Source organism: Bos indicus, chromosome 1 (assembly GCF_029378745.1).
Source record: "Bos indicus isolate NIAB-ARS_2022 breed Sahiwal x Tharparkar chromosome 1, NIAB-ARS_B.indTharparkar_mat_pri_1.0, whole genome shotgun sequence".
Taxonomy (NCBI): Eukaryota; Metazoa; Chordata; class Mammalia; order Artiodactyla; family Bovidae; genus Bos; species Bos indicus.
Genome location: NC_091760.1, coordinates 64,875,040 through 64,902,102, shown reverse-complemented (window position 1 = coordinate 64,902,102; position 27,063 = coordinate 64,875,040). Strand labels below are relative to the sequence as shown.

Here is a 27,063-nt window from a genome sequence, read left to right as displayed (position 1 = left end):
TTACTTTCAAAACCATACATTTTATATGTCATTACACCCATCTTCATATCATCTACACTGAGGTAAACAAATACATGTAAAATCTGAATAACATCTGCTGTACTTAAATACAAATGGTCTTATTAACTCTTCAAAGGACAGATGAGAATGTGCATTGACCCAATTCTTAGCGTCTTGTCCAGTCCCTCTTGAAGCCAATGGCTGGGCAGTCTGTAAACAGGATTTAGTTAAGTCCACTGTTCCCATCCATCCATCCATCCTTCCAGCATTGTTCTGTGCATTCTGTGTGAGGCACTGTGCTGGATAATGGAGAAACTGGGGTAAGTAAAACATGATTCCTACCCATCAAGAAGCTCATAGGGGAAACAAAAAAGCTCACAGGAGAAACAGTCAAATAACTACAGTACAGTGTGATGTCATATAATACAGGCTTGAGAAAAATATTATGATAGCCTCTAACTGCCTAGAGTAATGAAAATAAGGAGTCTGAGAGATAATGCTTGAGTTGGAAACACTTCCAGGGAAATGCACCCTCAGCTGCTAATCCAAAGGACAGAAAATTTTGCTCTTAGTTTTGTTGTTCAGTCATTAAATTGTGTCTGACTCTTTGTGACTGCATAGACTACAGCATGCCAGGCTTCCCTGTCCTTCACCACCTCCTGCAGTTTGCTCAAACTCATGTCCATTGAGTTGGTGATGCCATCCAACCGTCTCATCCTCTGTCGCCCCCTTCTCCTCCTGCCCGCAATCTTCCCCAACATCAGGGTCTTTTCCAATGAGCTGGCTCTTCACATCAGGTGGCCAAAGTATTGGAGCTTCAGCATAAGTCCTTCCAATGAATATTCAGAGTTGATTTCCTTTAGGATTGATTGGTGTGATCTCCTTGCTGTCCAAAATGACTCTCAAGAGTCTTCTCCAGCAACACAATTCAAAAGCATCAATTCTTTGGCAATCAGCCTTTTTTATGTTCCAACTCTCACATCTATACATGATTACTGGAAAAACCATAGCTTTGACTGTATGGACTTTTGTTGGCAAAGTGATGTCTCTGCTTTTTAATATGCTGCTAGGTTTGTCATAGCTTTTCTTCCAAAAAGTGTCTTAATTTCATGGCTGCAGTCAATATCCACAGTGATTCTGGAGGCCAAGAAAATGAAGTCTGTCACTGTTTCCATTCCCCCCCCCCATCTATTTGCCATGAAGTGATGGGGCCAGATGCCATGATCTTAGTTTTCTGAATGCTGAGTTTTAAGTCAGCTTTTTCACTGTCCTCTTTTACCCTTGTGGCTCAGCTGTTAAAGAATTTGCCTGCAATGCCGGAGACCTGAGTTGGGAAGATCCCCTGGAGAAGGGAAAGGCTACCCACTCCAGTATTCTGGCCTAGAGAATTCCATGGACTGTATAGTTCATGGCGTCACAGAGTCGGACACAACCGAGCAACTTCCACTCCACTTTCACCCTTATCAAGAGGCTCTTTAGTTCCTCTTCATTTTCTGCCATGGTATCATCTGCATATCTGAGGTTGCTGATATTTTTCCTGGCAATCTTGATTCCAACTTGGAACTCATCCAGCCTGGCATTTCACATGATGTACTCTGCATAGAAGTTATTAGTAATAAGCAGGTTGACAATATACAGACTTGATGTACTCCTTTCCCAATTTGGAACCAGTCTGTTATTCCATTTCTGATTCTTTTGCTTCTTGACCAGCATTTAGGTTTCTCAGGAGACAGATAAGGTGGTCTGGTATTCCCATCTCTTTAAGCTTTTAGTTTAGTCAGAAGAAAATTAAAACAGAACGATAATATTTACCAGGGCCTCCTATTGATAAGGCAAAACCACAGTACAACTCAGAAATCTGGACCTCTTACTGCCAGATTTATAGCACCTAAGGACACAGTCCCCATGAGTTTTTAATACTCAAAGACAAAATTCAATTGTAAACATTTGCCCTGTTCTATGTAATGATCTTACCAGAAAGTCCTCTAAGAAGGTCTGTAGGCTTATAGTTCATGAAAGGGAGTTTAAATGGCCAAATGCATGTTTCATAAATGGAAATATAGTCCCCGATTTTATATAACCGAATCTCACATTTACTAATTTTGGAACCAGTTAATACCAAACAGTTCTTAAGAGGCAAAGGAAAAAGAGTTGATTTCTCAGTGGAAATTTTGGGTCTAAAGAACAAGGATGGTTCTGAGTCACTGAACTACATGGGTTTTAATCTAACAGTTTTTCTTCATTTTTGACTAAGTACTTTAATCCCGAGATTAAACTACTATCCAAATGTCTTTTTCAAAAAGGAAAAAGGAAGCACTTCAACAGGATGTGCACTAAAACAGGCATCTCCTGTGTAAGTAAGTGCTAAAGGTGAATGCTCTAAACTCCCAACTTGACACCATTTCATACATGAAGACTCCTTGAGATCCCTGCAAGCGTGGACTGCTGCCAACTCAAGGAGAAAAAATATTAAGGGTATGTGAAGAATGAGGAAGAGTTGCTGTTTTACGCAAAATTCCTTTAAAGAGTAAGGACTATTTCCTAAATTTATCAAGAGGTTTTCAATCACTCTTTTTTGAAAGAGAACATAAAGGATGCGAAGGCACAAAAAGGGAAGCTGAAATCCAATTGCAATGACTACTCATGCAATTGGCCCCTTTCTACATGGCTTTATAGAAACCTCCTGAGTACCAAAGAGTTTACGCTTTTACAAAAGAAAGCTCCTACATTGTTGCATGGCACACTACTGCTTCCTTAGACCTTTCAGAAAATAATCCCCAAGTATTCTTTACAAACCCTAAAGGGTTTTCTATGTTAAAATACAGCGACAGAGATCAAGTGTAGAATAACTGCAGAACTGTGGTAATGAGTTGTACTAGTTTCATATGAGTGACTTTCTACTCAACAGAATGAGACAAAGGGCGTCACCCCATGGGCATAGTCAGTTTCACAGTGTGGACATACACATATGGATGATCTGAGGCACAAGCTGTGATTGGTCCTAAGAAGATGAAAGGCAGAATCAGGTTCAAAACCCACATCTTACGATTTCTGGTCCTTCTTTAGCAAAGATGTTGAGCGACTTCCTAAGTGTATTACATACAATTTGGATCTTTCTCCAAAGTTGCTCCTGGTACAGCATGATAAGGAAAACCAGATATCTGACTTGGTAACAGTATCCAAGGTATAGGTGTCACATTCACAGCAAGCTTCTCACTGTAGGATATCTGAGGTCTGATGCCATAGAGAGGACTATGGCCTGATCATGACTACTAGAGTTCAATTTTCAAAATTTTGGGAACAATCTGATCGTAGCCTTTCCTTCTTGTTACATTATAGGACAAGAATTTAGAGTATTCGGTCAACAGGTTCTCCCAGTAACAGGTGATGTCATCCATCTTTAAGTGGTTCAGAATAAACTGGCTTCCCCTAGAGACAAGATTAACAAGAACAGTTAAGGCATGACATTTGATAAAACTAGTAGCTTACATTTGAGTACTTACCTGTGCCAAGCACTGTTCAGAACACTTCATGTAAATTAACTCTTTGCTCGTAAGAACCAACTCTACAGCCATCGTATCTACTGCTGCTGCTGCGTCACTTCAGTTGTGTCTGACTCTGTGCGACCCTATGGATAGCAGCCCACCAGGCTCTCTGTCCATGGGATTCTCTATACAAGAATACTGGAGTGGGTTGTCATTTCCTTCTCCATAATCTCTACTATACACGTGCATTTGGAAATAGACATTTTTTTTTTCTTAAAAACAAATATATAAAGAGCCAATCCTCAGAAAGGGTACTTGATCTACTTCAAAGATTTCAGTCTAACTCTACAAAGGATGGGCTTGGGACATAGGTGAATGTGTAGTTTTCCCCAGGACAGCTTTGATTCTAATTATCTCTGTATAATGAGGCCGACATTCAGATAGCACCATGGTAACAACATTCTTATGACTTTAGCTTGGGAAAAGTAGGAATGATTAAAGTGGAAAAAGAAAAATGAACATAACTTACCTTTCAGCAATTTCTTGAGCTACATCATCATTTGCTTTTACAAACTGCAACAGCTCCCTAAAATGGAAAGAATTATTAGGTTTTGAAATACAGACCATGATCATTAGTACTAAGCAGAGAGATAACATACTGAGGCCTGTAGTTAATCTTCAGATATATGGATGTTGGGTTTTTTTAAAGTAAAGCTATCAGGTCCTCACAGGATCAAAATAACAACAACAAAAAAAGTACTTTGCACATAGGCGAAACAATCTGTTGTAGTTTTGGAACATATTTGGGAAAACAGAGATATATTCAATGATACACACCAAAAATCAATAGTGAAGAAAAATTTTCCCTCCTGTCTCTTCCTCTGGTCCCCAGAAGAGGGCACTGGGCTTACATTTCTGGCCCTTCTCCATATGCCGTCCTAGCTCTTCCCATCATGAGAGGAAATTTGCCTTCGTTTCACTGAGGCCAGTTCTCACACTGTATCTGAAAATTCTTTTGACGATATAACACGATTGAATACCCATATCTATTTAGTCTGAGAGATTAGTGCTTTTCAATGCATACTATCTGAATGTTACATTTTGAATCAGCATTAGAGCACTTAAAAAATTAAATCCCACTCAGTCTAGTTGGATAATAATGCAATACTATCTTTGAAAACAAAATTAAAAAAAAAAAAAAGCTTTCAGTGGAAAAAGTCATTAGGAGTAAATGTCTTGAATGGCTGGGGACTTAGAGGCAGACTGTGGGAGTCATCAGAGACTCCGCTTGAGGGACGGCTACTTACTGGACGTTGGAGAGGTCTGTTTTTACTGGGATGTAGTGAACCCATGGCTTCAGCTGTGGGTAGAAGAATTCCAGCCACTCGTCACCAACATGGAAAACAAGTGAACCACACAGAAAGAGGTGTTTGAACCGGAAACTTGCAGCAACACCCCGAAAATTAAACAAATACCTGGAAAACAGAGAGCAAAATATACTTGATACTATATTCCTGCTACCACACATGACATTTTTTTCTTATCCCCTCTTCTTCTCCCCTTTTATTACCCTCTCTTCTTTCTCTTTCCACTTTCAATTTTCAAGGACCCATCAGCATGTCCCTGTGGAGTTCCCATAAACTCCTTGCTCTTCCAGGGGTTAGAGCCTGTTCCTGGGAATATCAGCGTGAGGGGGAAAAAGAAATACTTTCTCCAGGCAGAGACAGATAGAGCCAGCAGCTGGGTGCTGGGCAGAGCGGACACAAGGCTCAATGGAAACAATATCTCACCCTTTGTTTACAAGTTTTTCTAGGCCTAAAGTCTCGAACTCATCATGGTCCCCCCGCAAAGCCTGGTTTTTCCCATAGTGTTCCCTATCTGGTCATAGGTATGCCCTGTTCCCTGTTTCCTCTTAAGAAGTCTGGAGAAGACAACCAGGCATGCCTAATCAATCTTCAAAGAAATGCCCCCTGGAAAATAAAGCTAATAACTAAGAACATTTTCTTCTCAGAATTTCTGGTACCTGTCTCTAACCAGAGCTGCTTCTACTCTGTAGTTCCCACTATGCAGTGTAATTACCATTCATTCCTCTGAGTATTCCCACTGCCCACCTCCTGACCTTGTTTTACCTTCATCTCATTCTTAGTCTTGACATTTAAATATAATACATTAGTTACATATTCCTCATTCATGTTGAACCTTAAACTATTTTTATTAACTTAATAAATGACTGATCTAACTTCAGCTCTTGGCTGTGTGGGGTGCGGAGAGGGGACCCCATCCCTTTGATTATGGGCATGCAGGCCCCCTGGAAGCAGGGACCATTGTCCCTGTTTCATTGTCTCTGCAGTTCCCACAGAACCCAGTCCAGAGCTTTGTGCACAGCAGGCTCTCAGTAAGCAATAACTAATCAATTAACGTGACTTTCACAAACCCCAGCTGGACCCTAGTATTAAAATCCTCACCCAAAGAGAAGCTATTCCAAAAGAAATAGGGAAAACCAGAAGAGTCAGGAGTCCTGGAAATCTTACTTGTATTTGCAATGATCCACAAGATGGACATCCTTAGCAGCTGGCTTTCCCAAGGTATCCTTTCAGGGAAAAGGAAGTTGTTAGTATTAGCAGCAGGGGCATTTATTGAAGACCACTGTGCAACAAGGGTCACTGAACATTTCATCAACATGACCTCCCTGAAGTCTCAGAATGCACAAACTCAGGAGGCAAGACTGTCTCACTTTATAAATGAAGCAGCCAAGGCTTTGAGAAGTTGGGAGACTTGCTCAAGGTCACACAGCTTTAAGTAGAAGAGCTTGGGCTTTAACTTGGTCTGTGTGATTTTAGAGTTTAAGCTTCCCTGGGGCCATGTGACTCTTCGTCTGCACTCAGGAGGTCATGGCCTGCAGCACAACTCACTCTGTGTAAATCATACGGCAAAGGAGCTTACAAACGGTGGCTGGTGGGCTTTAGAGGTGTAGCCCACACACAGATTTTGTTGCACTAGCAAAGTATTTGAAAAATAAATATTCAAACCACTGCCCAGCATTTGTAAGTGGCAGGATACTTCTTATAAAAACCGATTTCCACCTTTCTTGGGGAAAAAAAAAGGAGGATGTGGCAAAGAGAGCTCCTATTCTCCCTGGCAGAAATGACTGGACCTTCAGTGCTCTCTCCCGCTCACGACTGCAGCACCTGGGGGCATCAGAGTCCGAGACCCCTATCCCCTATCCATATTCCAGCCACCTTAGCAGATGGTGAGGGGAACAAGTCTTGCTTGCTTCTGCGGCCTCCCATAGCAGATGCTGTCATGAATCGATACATTTTTTCATAATTTTTATTTTTTAACAAAGTTTCTTATACTGCACCTGCTTCTGTTTGAATTAAATGATCATGTGATAAATACATGCATCTTTACTTAGTATTTCTTAGTTTTCACTTGGTTTTTCTGACAAGAAGTTTAAACATTTTCTCCTATCATCCTCAAATGGTATATGGAAATTTCAGATGAGGACATTTACAACTTAAGGGTCTTTGAATAAGGCAAGAAAGAGTTAAGAGGATAGAGATGGGACTCCCAACCAAAGAAGCCTGTCACTGCTTGTTTCACCTTAGACTCACTTGGGGAATTTTAAACAAATGAAGATGTCTATATACCATTTGCAGAGACTCTGATTTATTCTATTAATTTTTAAGCTCTCTGGTTGGATTGTATAGTCAGGGTTGAGAACCAATGGTTTAAACCAGATTTTGGCAAACTTAGTGCCCGTACGCCAGATCTGGGTCACTGCTTGTTTCTGTGCACAACCCATAAACTAAAGTTATTTTTACCTCACAAATGGCTGGAAAAAATCCAAAGGACGATATTTTTATGACATGGGAAAATTTTATGAAATTCAAATTTCAATGCCCTAAATAAGGTTTTATTGGAACACAGGCATGCTCCTTTGTTTACATATTGTCGAAGACCGCCTTCACCCTGCAGCGGCAGTGCTGAGGAACTACAGCCCAGACTGTAAGGTCCAAAAAGCCTAAAACATTTACCAGCTAGCCATTTACAGAAAATGTTTGTGACCTCTGGTTTAAACCTTCCAATTAATATAAAATATGAGTCATCATAAGGGCCCAGAAACACAATGTGAGTTTGAAAAAGAATAATTTACACATATACTAATTCTAGTCCATGGAACGGTCTCAACATTCATCCCAGCACTGAGAGGAAACCTAATGTGAAGTTCTACCCAGCTGCAATGTTCCTGGAGTGAGAATGTTCACTGCTGTAGCTCTAGTCAGATGATTGGTGATTACTTTCATAGATTTCCAGGCCTGGTTTTTGGTGTACTCTGCATCAACAAGTTTTGGGTTTTTCCGAGATAGAAGAATGAGAGGATCTCGTTCTGGACTTGTCCTATAAAAGAAACACATGACATAGAACTACGTCTCCTACACCATAAGACCACTCCCAATAGCTGAAAGGTAAGCAGTAATCGGACCCAACACGATGACCATATGCACAGATGAACAACTCACGGGTTATTTAATAGAAGAGGAGGGGGATACCAGATCCTACAGCATCTAGGTGGTCCTGGCTGTTTGCCACTGTACCCTTCAGGGCAGGGGAGTATTTGGCCCTCTCTGCTTGCATCTAGTCTTTAGGATTATGTTATACTACAGCCACATCCCAGGAAATTATTTCCCTTTTAGAAGCTTCATGTAACCTCTAATCACTGGTACTCATAGCTGTGTAACTAGGTAATCACCACTCACCAAAACAGCTACATGACCTTTGTTGGGTGTGCTCTGTAAAACCCAGTATAATATTTAAATTAAAAAGAAAACCAAAGGGCTCAAACACCTGAAAACTTATTGTAGAAAAAGTCCTAGTTATGGTTCTAGTACCAGACGATGTTGACATTTGAGGGGTCATGGACTCCCTGAGAATCTGATAACTGTGGACGCCCTCTCTACATATCCCCATATAACTTCAAGGAGTTCCTAAAAGTCTTGAAGTCCACACATGGATCCCAAGTTAAGAATCTGTAATCTGAAGATCTGAGAATCAGAGATGTTGACAAGGAACCATAAGCAATGGTTGTTGGGCTCATTTGCACTCTGAAATCCACCACCAAGTGAAGAGAGAGTGTGACAAGGACACACTAAGAAATCTGCAGAACTCTCTCCCTTCACATTCGTCTTGGTATTCATCTGTCCAACAGATACTCAGTGTGCATCTACAAGGCAGGTACTCTTCTCAACACCTGGGATATGGAGCTGAACAACATGGACTCAGTCTTCCCCTAACCTTTTTGCTTTCGCTCTACCTTCCTTCCATGCATCTCTCTCAATTTTCACCAGTTTCAGTCTACGCTTCCACCACTATTTGGCAGCCACATGGTCTGATGAAAAAGGCAGTTAGAAGAGCTAGTGATGGTTCCTGCTCTGCCATTAAGTGGGAGAGAGTCTGTGGGCACAATCATAAAGTACTCCCAGGGAACTGCAATCTCTCAGGCAAGAGGACAGCTCATTGTTCTATTCAGCATTAAATAATTAAAGCCTATCACACTCGTCACACTTTGTAAATGTCTGCTGAATGACTGGACAGATGAACTTTACTTCTTTGAATTTCAATTCAGCTAAAAGTGATTTGGCCAATAATTTGGGTTCTTCTCTAGCCTAAAATTCTGTGATTCTATGTCTTTTTCTTAGTTATCTTAGTTTTCTCTTTGAACTAGAGTTTGCCACACTCTCAAAATTGTACACATTAGCCAGAAGAGTACCTTTGTAAAATGTCAGAAAATATAATCACCTTGATCCTCGGAAATATGCTGTGGAATTTTTCTTTTTCCATGGCCACTGTGCGGCTGACCTAAAAACAGATTTCATTAGTTTCTGTGTTTCTTCCTTAACTATATAAAGAAGTGTTTGAATAATTTCTAAAGCTTAGCTGAGAGCTTTACATTTCAAAGTAAGTCTGACCCAGGCTACTCAATTCACTAGCAAGGTAATGCCCCAAATCCTTCAAGACAGGCTTCAACAGTACATGAACCAAGAACTTCCAGATGTACAAGCTGGATTTAGAAAAGGCAGAGGAATCAGAAATCAAATTGCCAACATCTGTTGGATTATCGAAAAAGCAAGGGAATTCCAAAAAACATCTACTTCTGTTTCACTGACTATGAAGTCTTTGTGTGGATCACAAACTGGAAAATTCTTAAAGAGATGGCAATATCAGACCACCTGACCTGCCTCCTGAGAAACCTGTAGGCAGATCAAGATACGGAACAATGGACTGGTTCAAAAGTGGGAAAGGAGTATATCAAGGCTGTATATTGTCACTCTGCTTATTTAACTTCTATGCCGAGTACATCACGCAAAATGCCAGGCTGGATGAATCCCAAGCTGGATTCAAGATTGCCAGGAGAAATATCAACACTTCAGATATGCAGATGACACCACTCTAACGGCAGAAAATGAAGGAACTAAAGTCTCTAGATGAAAGTTAAAGGGGAGAGTGAAAAACTGGCTTAAAACTCAATATTAAAAAAACTAAGATCATGGCATCCAGTCCCATCACTTCATGGCAAACAGATAGGGGAAAAGTGGAAACAGTGATGGATTTTCTTGGGCTCCAAGATCACTGCAGACAGTGACTGCAGCCACGAAATTAAGACACTCCTTGGAAGAAAAGCTATGACAAACCTAGACAGCAAATTAAAAAGCAGAGACATCCCTCTGCCAACAAAAGTCCATACAGTCAAAGCTATGGTTTTTCCAGTAGTCACGTACAGATGTGAGAGTTGAACCATAAAGAAGGCTGAGTGCCAAAAAATAAATGCTTTTGAATTGTGGTGCTGGAGAGGACTCTTGAGAGTGCCTTGAATTGCAAGGATATCAAACCAGTCGATCCTAAAGGAAATCAGTCCTAAATATTCATTGGAAGGACTTATGCTGAAGCTCCAATTCTTTGGCTACCTGATGTGAAAAGCGGCTCATTGGAAAAGACCCTGATGCTTTGAAAGATTGAGGGCAGAATAAGAAGAGGGTGACAGAGGATGAGATGGTTGGATGGCATCACCAACTCAGTGGAAACAAGTTTGAGCAAACTTCAGCAGACAGTGGAAGACAGGGAAGCCTGGTGTGCTGCAGTCCATGGAATTGCAAAAAGTTGGACATGACTTAGTGACTGAACAACAACGCTACTCAAAAGAAAAAGCTCTAAATGACATTATGTTCCCTTTTATTATTACTTTATCCTCTGGAGATGCTAGCTAGCAATATGCGCAAATCTACTGTTTGGTTAATAAGTTAGCAACATTGAAAGAAAAGTTCCCAAAGTAAATGACATGTTTGCTGCTACTGCTGCTGCTAAGTCGCTTCAGTCATGTCCGACTCTGTGCAACCCCATAGACGGCAGCCCACCAAGCTCCCTCGTCCCTGGGATTCTCCAGGCAAGAACACTGGAGTGGGTTCCCATTTCCTTCTCCAATGCATCAAAGTGAAAAGTGGAAGTGAAGTTGCTTAGTCGTGTCCGACTCTTAGCAATCCCATGGACTACAGCCTACCAGGCTCCTCCATCCATGGGATTTTCCAGGCAAGAATACTGGAGTGGGATGCCATTGCCTTCTCCGAATGACATGTTTAGGGCTATTTAATTCAGTACAATCAGGATTTCTTCCTTACTTTAAGCAAGAGTCTAGAGGATGAGATGGTTGGATGGCATCACCGACTCGATGGACATTAGTTTGAGCAAGCTCTGGGAGTTGGTGATGGATAGGGAAGTCTGGCATGCTGCAGTCCATGGGGTCGCAAAGAGTCAGATACGACTGAGTGACCGAACTGAACTGATTGATAAAATTACTAGGCAACAATAACTGCAGAAAATATCAGATACCGAATCAAGGGCAAGGAAATAAATCACTTCCTGACTTTATGTTTTAGATGCATAGGAAGTATTATCAGATTTAGTCTGATTTTGCAAAGCACTCTGGTATCCTCAAACTGTACTTAGTGCTCCATAAAGACCAAGTCCGCGAAATTCAGTTCTCAGTACCAGTTACCATAACCAGCTTCCCTTGCTGAAACTGCTAGCTCACAGATGCATCATTTTTTTTTTTAAACACCAAAAACATTTTGTATCGGGGTACAGCCAAATAACAATGTTGTGATAGTTTCAGGTGACAGATGCATCATTCTTAACTTACTTTGTGGGAACCCTTCACAGATGTTTTTGCAGCGTCTTTCTCTGAAAAAGGAGGGGGTCAAACTGAAGTGGAGTTCATGAGGGATTGGTGAGCTGTTTGCTATAATGGAGAAACTTCGCACATAAACTTTTCAGGTAGAGGTACTGTTCAGATACAAATAGTGTCCCATTACTCATTTCTCTTAAGTGAGCCAGTCCTCCATATTTTCCTGGCTTATCTTCCAGTTCTTTCTCACTGGATCATCTTTACCTGATTCTCCAGTCCAACTATTTTTTGCTCTGTCCCATACTCCCTCCTAACAAATCAGAACTACTGTAGCACTGGGGGGTGAGGTGCCGGGGAGAGGGGGTTCCTAGGTGGAACTAGTGGTAAACAGCCTGCCTGCCAATGCAGGGGACATAAGAGATGCAGGTGTGATTCCTGCACATTCCTGCACACATACACACATTGTGTGTGTGTGTGTGTGTGTATATATACACACACACATTGTGTATATACATTTGTATATATATATATATACACACACACACACAACTCATTCTTACAACCTTACAAGATGGCTTTTATTATCCCTACTTTACACAGTTGAGGCCTTTAAGAGGCTAAGCAATTTGCCTAGCATTACACAGCTAGTAAGGTTTAAATCCAGAGTCCCTGTTTTTAAGCCCTATTCTATCTTTACTTTCCGTTCATGCACAATATTCCATTTTATAGCCACGTCATCAGAGAAGGCAATGGCACCCCACTCCAGTACTCTTGCCTGGAAAACCCCATGGACAGAGGAGCCTGGTAGGCTGCAGTCCATGGGGTCGCTGAGGGTTGGACACGACTGAGCGACTTCACTTTCACTCTTTACTTTCACGCAGTGGAGAAGCAAATGGCAACCCACTCCAGTGTTCTTGCCTGGAGAATCCCAGGGACCGGGGAGCCTGGTGGGCTGCCGTCTATGGGGTCACACAGAGTCGGACACGACTGAAGCGAATTAGCAGCAGCAGCAGCAGCAGCAGCCATGTCATAATTTACTCCATTCCTTATTGGTGAGCTTTCAGGTAGTTTTAAACTTTCTACTTTAAGAAACAACATTGAAGTGAATATCCCTGTATGTACATTTTTGCATACTTGTTTAATTACCTTCTCAGGATAAGTTCTTAAAGTAAAATGGCTGGGTCAAAGGATATACACATTTTACATTTTGATATACTGCTCAACTACCCAACCAAAAACACTGAAATTTTGAGTATAAATTTCCTTAGTCCCTGGGAAAGCTGAATTTAATATAGACAGACTTGAACCACATATCATCTGTTTTTCCTCTCCCTCATTTTTCCCACCCACCTATCCACCCCTTCAGAAGACCCATGTTAGGATTTCTGTCTTTGGGCAAGCACTAACACTGGTGCTGCCCCAGCCCTCTTTTATAACCCCACTCCTCTGCTGACAGTAGAGTGAATTCTTTAAATCCACAGCAATACTGAATTCTTCTACAGGGTGAAAAGTCAGTCTATGGGGACAAACTCCCAGAAGAGTATAAAGATGGAAACACGCCAGGCAGACACCAATGCAGATCAGGAAACAGATTACTAAAGTTTCAAGGTAAGAAATGAAATCATGAGGCTAGAGATTTTGAATGGAGGGCTCTAAAAAATAAAATTGCAATTCTAAAATCATGAATAAATTCAGCTCAAGAATAAAAGGTGAAGATATCAAAAGAAAAACATATTAACGATTTTTAAAACATATTCTATCTCCCTAAAAATTGCTTATTAGTTTACAAACAATAAGAGTACACAGTAAAAGAGAAGGATACACTTAAGAGTTGTTGCAGATTAAAACAAGTTAAAGACACATAAGGACTAAATACAACACAAGATGCTGGACTGGATCCTGTATCTGAGAAGAAATGTGTCTTATGGGATACTGTTATGACAATTCAATGTTGAATTAACATTGTTTCCTGTAACTGATAATTGCAATGTGATTATTAAGGGAACACTCTCGCTCTTAGGAATCATGCAGCAAAGAATTAAGGGGTACAGAGCCATAAAGTATGCAACATACTCTCTAATACTTCAGAAAACAAGAAATTATGCAAATATTACACATGTAGCCTACACATACATTGAAGGACACAATGAATCAAGTTATTATCTGATAGAATACCATGCAACTGTTTAAAAGAATGAGGCAGTTTCCTATGTACTGCAGCAACAGCTGCTGCTAAGTCACTTCAGTCGTGTCCGACTCTGTGAGACCCCACAGACGGCAGCCCACCAGGCTCCTCTGTCCCTGGGATTCTCCAGGCAAGCATACTGGAGTGGGTTGCCATTTCCTTCTCCAATGCATGCATGCATACTAAGTCGTTTCAGTCGTGTCTGACTCTGTGTGACCCCATGGACAGCAGCCCACCAGTCTCCTCCATCCACAGGATTCTCCAGGCAAGGGTACTGGAGTGGGGTGCCATTTCCTTCTCCACCTATGTACTGACATGGAAAGATTTCTAAGACACACCAATTAGTGGGGGAAAAGTTGCCTAAGTGGGACACACTGATAAATTTTTATAAGCACACAAAGTTTTAATATTCAGAAAAAAGTTGTTTTTAAAGAGATTTTAAAAACAAAGTAGATGTACAGCAGGTGGAAAAAGAGCTACAAAAAGAAGAATGTGAAAAGGGTATTTGCAAGCACCTGAGGGCAAAAAAAAGAATTAGAAAACTAAAGTCAAGAATAACTTGGTGAAAAAATGTTAACAACGTTATTATTTTTCTCTCTCTCAAAATTATGTTCAAAATGAAATGCTAAATAAAAAATGACAGTCTCACAGTCTGGCGGACACAGGAAATATTAACGAGTGGAAGATAATGCACTTGGAAACCTGGATTTCAGGCCTAAATTGGTTCCTTGACCAAAGTCACTTAACCTCTCTGAGTCTGCATTCCCTCATCCCTGAAAGAAAGAGCTGGACAAGAACAACGAAGTATGAGGCCAAGTTATCTTAAAAAATAATTTCCCAATTAAACCTACTGAATAATTGACTTGTTTATTTAACCAGTGGCTCTAGCAGACAAAGAGGACTACAGCCCTACATGCTTCTCCAGAAAAGGGATGTTCTCTTCATCTCATTTAAATATGTAGTCACACTTAATACAGGTGATAGATATTTGTGAAAATGAAGTTGAATTAAATTATTACTTTCTCTACATCTGAGAGAAGAACTAGAAAGACTGTGTTTCTAGAAGTTTACTAATTAGGCACCAATGTCATTTGGATCATTAATGTAAAATGTAGCTAGGTAAGAAACAACTACAGCTTGATGAATGAGACGATCTAAATTCTGAAATGATGGCAGGATGCAGACAACAGGCCAAGGCAGGTTTCAATCCTCAGTTACAGATGATCTGAAATAAGCTTGAACTTGAGATGCCGATGGGACATTTATGCCCACCCCATCCCTGCCTGAAGAGCTTGGCTCTTAATTATAAAGTACATTTATGTTCTTCCAAGTAATTTTCTATCCTTCCCCACAATATGATCATTTATTCTTTCCTACTTTTAAAAGAAATTCACTCTTAAAGAATCTTAAAAGTATAGAAAAATTTAAAGAAGAAAAAAAAGAGGCTTCTATTATCCCTCCCACAGAAGCACTGCTGACATCTTTTCTATGGATATGCAAATACTTCTATACACATATAAAATTGCTTATGCTATAAAGTGTTTTTTTGTGTTTTAGCTTAAAAGTTAGTCATTTTACAGAAAATAATTGTTTATACTTAACTGTTTACTTCAAGGTGACCCAAAAAGAGGGACAAATAAAACCTCTCTAGAGGACCTACCTTACCAGATCTTCCCTGAAGAGGTCCCACCGTCCAAGACCCATAGGATATATTGGCCAAACAGCAGGTCCTCCTTCCCAAAATGTCCAAGCAGGATACATGATATCATGGTACTCTAATGTCTTCAACAGAAAGAGAGAGGTTATTTTAAATCAGTCTTGGAGCAGAGGAAGAAGCAGCAAACTGCACTCATGTCACGGAATCTGGAAAAGGCCTTGCCCCTGTGTTACGCCATCAAAGACACATCTAAGTCTAGACTCTGGATGCTAAAAGGCAAAAATGATCATGGGTTAAAATTCATGGGCTGACTGAATCCCAGAATATGAAATCACACTAAATGTCAACTTTTCCAGTTCCCAAAAGTTGTGTTTTTCTAGAAGAAATATACTGTTGGAGGTTTTAGTTTAAGGAAACGATATACCCAATTCTGAATGACCACATAGCTTTCTCATCTTTTAACTGATATCATACTTGGAGAGTATATGGTCCTGCTGCTACTAAGTCGTGTCCGACTCTGTGCGACCCCATAGATGGCAGCCCACCAGGCTTTGCCGTTCCCTGGTATTCTCCAGGCAAGAATACTGGAATAGGTTGCCATTTCCTCCTCCAATGCATGGAAGTGAAAAGTGAAAGCGAAGTCGCTCAGTCGTGTCCGACTCTTCGTGACCCCATGGACTGCAGCCTACCAGGCTCCTCCGTCCACGGGATTTTCCAGGCAAGAGTACTGGAGTGGGATGCCATTGCCTTCTCCATATATGGTCCTACCAGTTCTTAATGATTTCCTAGATAAGTCTTATAGGAGCAAGAATTAGGAAATACAATGCAATAGTTAAGAGTGTGGGCTCTTGAGAAAGATTATCTGACTCCACCTCTTTCCAACTCTAGGCAAGTTACTTAATTTTCCTACGCTTCAGTTTCCTTATCTTTATAACTAGAGAAATGATAATATCAATAATAGTATCTATCTAACAGGCTTGTTTTAAATATTAAACGAGTTAATACATGTAAATAACTTAGAACAGTGACATATAGTAAATACTCAATAAGTGTTAGTGTTACCTAATACTGTGGCGCTTCTGAGCTCATATTGGTTGGTCAATAAGTTCTGAGTTATTTTTTGGTTATTTTTCTTTTTTAATCGGGGTCAAAAGTAATGATGGGCAGAAAGGGGGTAGGGGTATTATCCCACACCTTTTGAAAAAAGTTTGAAACCATTTGAAACCTTTATATGGTTACTTCTGTTAAAATTCTGGCCAGTGATAAGCCTCTAATTCTACTGTCTTCCACTGGAATTACATATGCAATATGCTGTTTGCCTTCTTTCAAATATTTAAAAAATGGTATGCGATTCATCAAGCACCTCAGGCATAACAGGTGCTCAAAAGAAACTGCATATTTATTATAAAGCTGACAGATGAAAATCCCTGCCTGGCAAACTAGGAGTCATTGGTTTAAAAAAAAAAGAAGCAGGGGGAAGGAATTAAAGATGAAAGGAAAGTTAGTATATTGATGATCATACTTCATTATCTGCAGAAAAAAAACAGATAAATAATAAACATAAACCCTTACTGACTTACATGGGAGCCTCTATCTGTTCTGAGAGGGCTTCATGACAAATAACGGGACCAAGCACTTTTGAGAATTGAGGCTAAACCATGGGAAATGCAACACAATGTGGCCTCAGCCCACTTGCAGCACAGGAAATAAACAAGTCTAGACAGAAAGTAAACTCTGATAAAGAAAAAGTGGGGAAAAAGTCCCTCTGCTTTGGAGACACTAAATCAGAAACAGTTCTTTTTCCCAAAGTCTGCAGGGTTTTCCCAGACCTACTCTTCTCCCATAGAGTTTTCCATCCACTCTCTTCTAGCCTCCCCCATCCCTGCCCCAAGTGCTTTCATATTTAGTCCCTAGGGAATGAAGGCCCATTCCTGCTAATACACCATTTGCAAGAAGCTGAGCACTAAGATATTAACTGTGCCCTATTCTCCAAGCCCACAAGCATGTTCCAGCACTCCTATCTCTCCATAACGAGACTCGAAGATCACCCTCTCACATGTCCCCCTCAGGTACCTCAGGCCTATCCCCTCAGTGTACTGTTTGGGTGCAAACTGTGTGGTTATTTGAGAACCTTTAGTCTGACCATTAGCCTGGCTAGGACCCTGGGATATAGTGGCCAGGCAGATGATACGCAGTAGCATGGGGGATATATACATTGTAGGAGCTCAATATTTTTGTTGAAAGTCCATGAGCTTTCTTGGGTCACTCTCTCCCATGCTCTGCAGGTTCTCTGAACCCCACCTCCAATGTCTTAGAGGTTCCTCAGGCTTCTCTCATTCCTCACCCTCCACCCTCAGCCCTAGCTAAGATCCCAAGCAATCATACTCATCACTTACAGGTCCTCACCTCCTCCTCAGTCTTATCATTCAATGACTGTGAAGCTAACAGGGACACAGACCCGCTTTGGAACCTCAGGCCTCATCCACACCATTACCCATCAGACTCTGCCACATTCAGTCATCTCCTGCTTATGACCTAGAATACCACCCTCCATCCCCTCAGACAGCCCTTTCTGTACTTACCTTACTGAAGGAGAAGATTGGAATGGCAGGCTCCATCCATTTAGGAACCTGAGGATAATCTCGCACATTGATCACCATCTCCATGTCAGGGAGGCGCCCAATAACTTCCAAAATAAAGTGTTCAACACCACTACACCTGTCAACCAGAAATACCACAACTTCACCAGATCAGTGCCTGCTCTCAGACAAGGCAGGGTCCCACTGACACTTTAAAGGTAAGACAACCCAGCATTCAGATCACTGGCCTCCTGCAAAGCGTCCTGAGAGCAATGCTTCTGAAAGGACTATTCCACTCTTTCATGTGGTGCAAGTTATCTTTTCTGGCTAAGCTTCTCCAGCTTACAATAATAAAATTCTCCAACTAGAGCATCCTAAGTTTGATGGGAACATTATTGCTACTCCTATCACTTCCTCTCCTCTTTTCATTTCCAGCATTTATTTCTCCTACATGGAATAGTTTAATTAGTAAGCAAGATGTAAATTTTGATAGGAACTGGAAAAGCTGATTTTCTAATTATGTCCCCTGGGCTTTGCGTCTCACAAGGACATTATTTTTATTTCCACCATAACTAAGTCTCATAGTTTATGAGGAAGGATAAAGAACCTTTCATTACCTTCAACCTAAATACAGAACATTCTCAAGAGCAGCTTTGCAAGCCAGAAAGAATGCCAGGTACGGAATCACAAAGATTGTAACATAGCTTTCAGAACAGATTTTCTAAAAGGATTTCTGGAAAGAAAGTAAGTATACACTGAGAGCTAACTTTCCTGCCCCATCCTTGAGGTCCGGACCAGCACAGTACTGGTAGCAACATTCCAAAGTCTGACCAAAATTTTCTGGCAGTGTGATAATGACTGATTTATATATAGGGTGATGACTACATATCAATATATAGGGTGATTACTAAATATCAATCGTTCATAAACGTAAGAAAAGATGGTCAACTGTACTACTAACAAATAAATGCCCCCAAAGCCACAATTATAAAAACAGAGAATAAAATGGTGCTTATCAGAGGCTGGGGAAAGACGGGATAGGACAGATGTTGTTTAAGGGAACAAAACTTACAAGGAGCAATAAATAAGCCATAGGGATCTAATGCACAGTGAAATGAATATAGATAACAAAATGGTATGATAATTATCAAACTTAAGAGACTATAATTTAATCATTTCCACTACTAAAAAAGAAAATAATTATGTAACATGATATAGAAGTGCTAATTGTTGCTACAATAGAAATCATATTAAAATAAACTTATCAGACTAATGTTATACACCTTAAATTTACACATTATATATTAAATATATTTCAACAAAAAAGTATCAACATGACAAAAGAAAAAATCTAGTGAAGCTACATGCTACTTTCTACCAATCAGATTGTCAAAGATCAAAAGAGCCTGATAATACATAGTGTTACTGAGTGTGTGAGGTCTGTTCTGAGCATGTGATAAGAGGGTGGAATGTGTAAAAACAACCTCTTTGGAGGACAATTTGCTCCTATTTATTGAGATTTAAAAACACTTTATTTGCCCAATTAATTTTACTTCTATACTGTAGATATATTTACAAAGGGACTTCCCAGGTGGCGCTAGTGATAAAGAACCCGCCTGCCAATGCAGGAGACCCAAGAGATGCGGGTTCGATCCCTGGGTCGGGATGATCCCCTGGAGGAGGAAATAGCAACCCACTCCAGTATTCTTGCCTGAAGAATCCCATGGACAGAGGAGCCTGGCAGGCTACAGTCCATGGAGTCACAAAGAGTCAGACACGACTGAAGCAGCTCAGCATGAGTGTTCAAAAGTCTAAGTTCAAGAACGCTCACTGCAGCGTTGTTTCCATTAGTCAAAAATTAAAGGGGAGAGATGGGGAATAATTAAGCATTCATTGATACAGAACTGAATAAAGAAATCCATACAATGGGATTTTTATGCTGCTATGAAAGAGTTCTCCATGTACTACTCCTATGGAACAATTTCAAAATCTACTGATACATGGAAAGGAAAAGTAAATTGCAGAACAGAAGATACAGCATATTCTGGTTTGCTGGTGAATCTAGACAATTGTATATGCAGATTATTTCTGGCAGGATATACAACTGTAGCTGTCTCTTGAGAGGAAGACTCGGGACTAGTGGTATGGTGGAGGGCATCATTGTATATACTTTTGAGTTAACCAAGTATTTTACCATGTGCATATAATACTCCTTTGATGTTAAAAAAATTACTAGTTACAAAGTTTAAAAAATGTATTATTATATTTTATTATATATTATTAATTATATAATAATATTATTACATATGATTATAATAATACATTTACATGTATTTACATTTACATGTTAACAGCTAAAACATTTGCTATTTTCTTTCACACCTGGCTTTTAAAATAGCACTCTATCACGTACTGCATGATTCTATTTATATAAAACTCAAGGAAATAATCCATAATGAGAGAAAGCAAATCAGTGGATACCTGAGGACAGGGATAGGACAGGAGGAAGGCATGACAAGGAAAAGGGGAAAGAAGGGCCACAAGGTAACTTTTGTAGTGACAGGTTCATTATCTTGGCTACAAATACATATATATATATGAATATATATTAGATACATATTTTGATATATGTATCAAATTGTACACTTTAGATATGTGCAATTTATGTCAACCATACTTCACTAATGCTATTATTTTAAAAAAAAAATGTTATTCTCTATCTTTGAAATGATGCATCTCCAGGTGCTTAATTAGATGGTGCTCCAGTTCCTTAGCTCATCCTTGAAATGGTGAGTTTACATGTCCTTTTGTTCAGAACTGAATTCTTTAAATGTCACTGATATTTCTCAAACTGGGTGAATTAAAAGATCTAGACCTAGAAAGATACTACTTTTGGCCAGATAAAAGTCTGAGATATTACACAACTGTGTCCATTTCATTAAGCTGGTTCTAAATATTTTGTTTTGTTTCTCTTTTATTTAACTCTCAATTCTTTAGCTGTGTATGTAATTGGGGCAGGGAACTTTCAATGTATTAGAACTCTAGACGATTTTATTGCCAATGAAAGGTCCCATCCTCTCTTAAGAATATTTCTAAGAGCTCAAGATTCTGACCACAATGCTCTGGAGTCAGGAATAAGAGCTATGTGCCTTGCAGAAACTTTGAGAGCACAATTTAATTCGATCCGGAGATTGTTCAGCTAACTATCAAACACTGGAAAACCTTTTAAAGTCCAAAAGGATCTATATTCATATTTTCTTTCTCATTTGTAGAAATCACAAATTCCTCTATACTCATAATTTGTAGTTAAAGTCTCTACTATTGCTCCAAGTAATGAAACAAATGTCTATTTAAAATATCTCAATGATTTTCCCCACTACCACCTTACTTGCCCCTGACACTTGAAAACCAAAATTGTGATTACCTCAGAATATGGGATATTAAATGATCTTTATATTTTTCTGTTGTTGTTTTTATGTATTTTTGACAGTGAAAATACACTACTTTGTAATGAAGTTATTATGACAAAATATAAATCCTTGTGACCAAATAGATGCTTGTTTTTTTACAATACTGCTCATTTATTTTACTTGTAATGGCATACGTCATTTAGAAAAAAAGGTCTTAGTAAGGGAATACTCTGCCTTTGTAATTTTATAAAGATTTGAGGGTTTTTTTTTTTTTAAAAAAAAAGGACTCCTGGGAATTCCCTGGCGGTCCAGTGGTTAGTACTCTGAGCTCTCACTTCACTTCCCCGGACACGGGTTCAATCTCTATTTTGGAAACCAAGATCGCACAAGCCAGGCAGCTGCGCCAAAAAAAAAAAAAAGGCTTGAACGAGGAAGGTTTATTATTTGTTGTAAATAATGCTGCCTAAGGGCAATTTCCAGGCTCAGTCTGTGACCCTCCCCATCAGCCTTTAGCCCACTGATAAGGAACTTCAGCTCTCACAGCTAAAGTCCTGCCCAGAGTGGCCTGTGTAATCTGCAGCCCTAGTTATTTCTCTTGCCTTTCTGCCACCTTTCTTTGAATAGTCAGTATCTAGAACAATAGCTGTCCCCTGACAATCAGTCATCGCTTCTTCTTCAACCCAGCTCACTCACACTAGTTAACATTAGCCTGTGTCCTGCAGCTGCTGTATCTGGAGAAGAAGGGGTAGAGCCAGATCCAGTACAACCAGTGATGTGCCCCAGCCTTACAAAGAGAGAGGAGACAGATGTCACTATTGTGTGGTCCTGAAATGTGAGGGTTTACTTCTAAGTCCCTTTAATTGGACTATATTAGAGTGTCAGTTGCTCAGCCGTGTCTGCTCTTGTGACCCCATGGACTGAAGCTCACCAGGCTCCTCTGTCCATGGAATTCTCCAAGCAAGAATACTGGAGAGGGTTGCCATTTCCTTCTCCAGGGGATCTTCCCAACCCCAGGATTGAACCCGGGTCTCCTGCATTGCAGGTGGATTAGTATTAAGTAAGCAATAAGGTCAGAAAATATATGTACCTTACAGCTCTTACCTTGAGGGGAACATGCAGTCACTTTCCCGGTATAATCTGTTCTTAATTATCTGATAGTGGGTCCCTAGCTTCCGTCTGACTACCTCTGCCATCATCTTCCTGGAGATACCGCCTCGGAAAGGAGTTAGATCCTCTTCTATGACACTGGAAAAGAAGGGGAATCATCAAGGAAAGCAGCCCAAGAGAAGGGTACCATCCCAACTCTTCCTATCTGTAGGTCTGGGCTCAGTATTAGAGAGCATAGAAAGCTTCGGGAAAGAAGAGGGAGCAGGAATGAGCAACCTCTTTCCCAGAAGCACCACAGGTAACCTAAAATAACAACAAAGCAACAGAAACGAAAAAGCAAGCCAATATCGAGCATCTCTTCCCCCTCCCTCCACCTGGCCTGCCCCTCCCTTGCCTGATGCATATTCCTTCTCAATACTCCTGTCACACCTGTGTCCTCCCAGTCACTGCAGTCCCGCTGACCTTTCCTTCTCCGAATCCCACAGAAGGCATAGCTTATGCCTTACAGCTTGAAACCAAGTCTTACGTTCTAGCCTGTTCGGCCCCTACCACCCCACATACTCCAGCAGTATGTGTGACTGACAGGAGTAACTAGGAATTACACTATTTTGTATCCCTTTTAAGGCTTGGTACAAACCAAGTTTTCAGTAAGTATCACATGCATCAGGTAAATTTTTTGAGGAATTATAAAATAATGAATGTAATGAGGAGTTAAAGGACTGTTATTTAACTGATAAGGAATCTGATATCTAGAGAACTGACTTGGATCTGAGACCTGAATCTGGCACTAGAATGTAAGGCTGATTTCAAAGTAATCTTTCTACCATCACACCCTAGCCTTAATTTGCATACATTAAAAGATAACCAACAGGAAACATAATTTGATTCATTTAAAAATATGTTCATTCCTTCAACAATATTTATGGAGTACTTACTGAGAGTAGGGCTTCCCTTGTGGCTCAGCTAGTAAAGAATATGCCTGCAATGAGGGAGACCTGGGTTCCATCCCTGGGTTGGGAAGATCCTCTGGAGAAGGGAAAGGCTACCCACTTCAGTATTCTGGCCTGAAGAATTCCATGGACTGTATAGTTTACACGGTTGCAGAGTCAGACACAACTGAGTGACTTTCACTTACTGAGAGTCAGCACCAGGAATACAACAGCCAATGTAGGACATATGCCTTGACCTCAAGAAGCTTTCAGTCCAGTGGGGAATGCAAACAAGTACATTCCTACAGGGAGTTAACAGGCAATGCTGAGACCACCTGGGCCTCTACTATCCCAGTGTATTTTTATTCTCTAGAAATCAGAAAACCACCTCAGGGACCCTGTCTGCTCTCTGACCACTGCAACCAAGGTCTCTTGGGGATTTTAGGGGATTTCCTCCTGACAAGATCTAAATTCTTAAAGATGGGTGAAAGAAAAGAACTCACCCGTGGTAACAGCTGCAGTTTGGACTTGAACATGGTTCGTAATTCTCCAAAGCCCTGTTAATTTGGTCAATAAATACTTTCCATTTTGAACCTTCAAAAAGTGAAAAAAATGAAGGTTAACAAAACACCCCTGAGTATTCTTATTCACTAGCAGCAGGTAAGTAGAATCCACAGAAAGCCAAAACTTTTATTAGACACCCCCTTTTCATCCCACTGGTGGAAATGGACAGCCAGGAAGGTTTCATTCTACAGCTCTCCAGCACTCAGGTCAAGTCTGCTCCTCTACTCTGGCTGCCAGACATCCAAGAAAGGGGAAAATTTCCAAGCTTAATGCCCGGCACTCAGAAGGTTACGGATAAATTGGTCACACAGATACTCAGTTTTTACTAATCAAACTGAGCCCTATAAAGAGGATCGATTAAAAGCCACAGTAATTAACCCTCCTTTAATCTCTTCACGCAATGGACTAAGAACACTACACACACACACACACACACACACACACACACACAATGGACTACGAACACTACACACACACACACACACACACAATGGACTACGAACACCACACACACACACACACACACACACACACACACACACACACACGAATTATCCCCCAGTGTGTCTTAGGGAGGTGCAAGGTAGCCAAGCGTGGGCCATACCCGCTGTGGGCATGCCCTCCCCTACCCACTATCGCTCTGAATTCTGTAGGATGGGTTACTCTCCAGGGTTCTAGGCAGGAGAAGCAGTGCCGGACACCCAGAGGCTCTCTGCTCCGAAGAGCCGCCGTGCCCGCTGCCCAGCTCTGCGCCGCAGCGGCCACAGCACGAAAGCGGCGCCAGCAGCGCGGGAGAGCGAGGGGCGCGGGAGAGCGCCCCGGAACGCGGCCAGACCCCGAGCCCCATCGGTGAGCCCGGCCCTGTACGGAGCACACCTGACTCCTTCTCGCGGCCCGGCACCGGGGGCAGGAGTAGCAAAAGCAGCCACAACCAAAGCTGGGAGGACACCCCCAGCTCCATCGCCTGCCACCCAACCGCGGAGTCCCAGTTGCTGCGCGGACGAAAGCGGAGCCCCGCACAAAGATGGCCGAGGAGCCGCACCACGTGGGCGGAGGGCCGCCCAGCGCAGTGACGGCAGAGCGCCGCTCGGCCTCCCGGTCCTGGTCCCGAGCCCAGCAAGCTGCGCAGCTTCTCTGGTAAGGCGGCACAGGTAGTCAGCCGCTGACGTGCTTGTTTGTTTAGAGCTGAACTCGCACTCTTTATATATACATATATATATGCATCTCTCGACTGAGCGACTTCACTTTCACTTTTCACTTTCATGCATTGGAGAAGGAAATGGCAACCCACTCCAGTGTTCTTGCCTGGAGAATCCCAGGGACAAGGGAGCCTGGTGGGCTGCCGTCTCTGGGGTCGCACAGAGTCGGACACGACTGAAACGACTTAGCAGCAGCAGCATCCATCTCTCAGATAAAATCGAATCGCAGGAGAGAATGAATAAATGGCACCCTGGGGAAAAATGTCTATTTGTCCTTTACATTCTGTAACATCTTGAAAACGTCTTATTCTCCGCAGCCAAAAAACTGAAAGCCAAAAGGAAACATTTTTTCACCCAAAGATTTACAGTCAGTGGCACAACCCGGGCTAGCAGTTCTTTCCACGGCCTCAAACTGCTTTTTTTTTTTTTTTTTTTTTACTAAATAGCATAGATTTGAGCACCTGAATGTCTACAGTACTGTTAGACGTCAAATGATTGCAAATAGTATATAGCACATGTCTCTTTGTAATAGCAATTTATAACAGTCGGGGTGACTCAGGGGGAAAAAAAAAACGGAGGACAACATTATGCTGTAAAATGTAGGCATATATGGTGATATACAGTTGCAAGTATGTATCTATTTTATAAAATGTGCATGGTGACACCTAGGCTCTGTGGAAATACAAGATGAGATTTGTGCCCTGAAGGAATTTAGATCTAGTAGAGAGAAATATATTCTTCCCGGGAGCTTATTTACAATTTAAGGCAATAACTAGATGCTACTGGTTTCAGTGGAGGGAAGATCAATATGGAAATCTGGAGAAAGAGGCAGGAAGGGTGTATTGTATTCCAAGCTGAAGAAAAGGAGATGTTGCAGTTCATGAATATTGTGCTAGAGATGCTGAAAGAGGGGAACCCATAATTTGCAGGTGGGAATAGAACCTGGGTTGATGGTAATGAAGCATTTAGGATGTATGCTGAGGAATGGTGGAAGATAAAATAATGTTGATTAGTTAGGAATGGCTATGTAACTCATTTTGGGTGAGTGGGGAAGAGAAGAAAATGAATCCTTAATACTGTATCTTACAAGCCTTTAGGACTCCAAATGAAAACAAGTGTTCCTTTTTCTTCCAGGAAGGTGAGCAATACTTCAAAGTGAATAATTAATCAAAAGTCCACCAAGCAAGGTACTACATAGATGACCTTCCCTTCAAAGTTAGTTTAAAATAAATATAGTGGAAAACAAACATCCTTCCCTTCAAAGTTAGTTTAAAATGAATATCAGATCAGATCGGATCAGATCGGTGGCTCAGTCGTGTCTGACTCTTTGCGATACCAGGAATCGCAGCACACCAGGCCTCCCTGTCCAACACCAGCTCCCGGAGTTCACTCAGACTCAAGTCCATCGAGTCAGTGATGCCATCCAGCCATCTCATCCTCTGTCGTCCCGTTCTCCTCCTGCCCCCAATCCCTCCCAGCATCAGAGTCTTTTCCAATGAGTCAACTCTTCGCATGAGGCGGCCAAAGTACTGGAGTCACAGCTTTAGCATCATTCCTTCCAAAGAAATCCCAGGGCTGATCACCTTCAGAATAGACTGGCTGGATCTCCTTGCAGTCCAAGGGACTGTCAAGAGTCTTCTCCAACACCACAGTTCAAAAGCATCAATTCTTCAGCGCTCAGCCTTCTTCACAGTCCAACTCTCACATCCATACATGACCACAGGAAAAACCATAGCCTTGACTAGATGGACCTTTGTTGGCAAAGTAAT

The 27,063-nt window shown here is 41.2% G+C and overlaps 1 protein-coding gene across 1 annotated transcript; it reads right to left on the bottom strand.

Moving 5' to 3' along the window:
- On the bottom strand, window positions 1-25,138 carry POGLUT1 (protein O-glucosyltransferase 1). The gene is made up of 11 exons (XM_019985582.2): window positions 24,972-25,138; window positions 24,035-24,125; window positions 22,597-22,740; window positions 18,089-18,224; window positions 15,510-15,631; window positions 9,285-9,344; window positions 7,787-7,886; window positions 6,017-6,075; window positions 4,793-4,960; window positions 4,015-4,071; window positions 1-3,429 (listed from the first exon to the last, which is right to left on the bottom strand). The coding sequence occupies exons 1-11, from the start codon at window positions 25,054-25,056 to the stop codon at window positions 3,273-3,275; spliced, it is 1,179 nt and encodes a 392-aa protein (XP_019841141.1). The 5' UTR covers window positions 25,057-25,138; the 3' UTR covers window positions 1-3,272.
- Between the last annotated feature and the right edge of the window lie 1,925 nt (window positions 25,139-27,063).

What these genes read in the sequence shown, in the direction of transcription:
- POGLUT1 (XM_019985582.2), bottom strand. Translation starts at nt 25,056, where the DNA reads ATGGAGCTGGGGGTGTCCTCCCAGCTTTGGTTGTGGCTGCTTTTGCTA. An exon ending in CAATCTTCTCCTTCAGTAAG is followed by an intron (nt 15,632 to 18,088) that starts GTAAGTACAGAA and finishes TTTCTGTTGAAG; the next exon opens with ACATTAGAGTACCATGATAT. An exon ending in TTCAGGGAAGATCTGGTAAG is followed by an intron (nt 9,345 to 15,509) that starts GTAGGTCCTCTA and finishes ATCTGTTTTTAG; the next exon opens with GTCAGCCGCACAGTGGCCAT.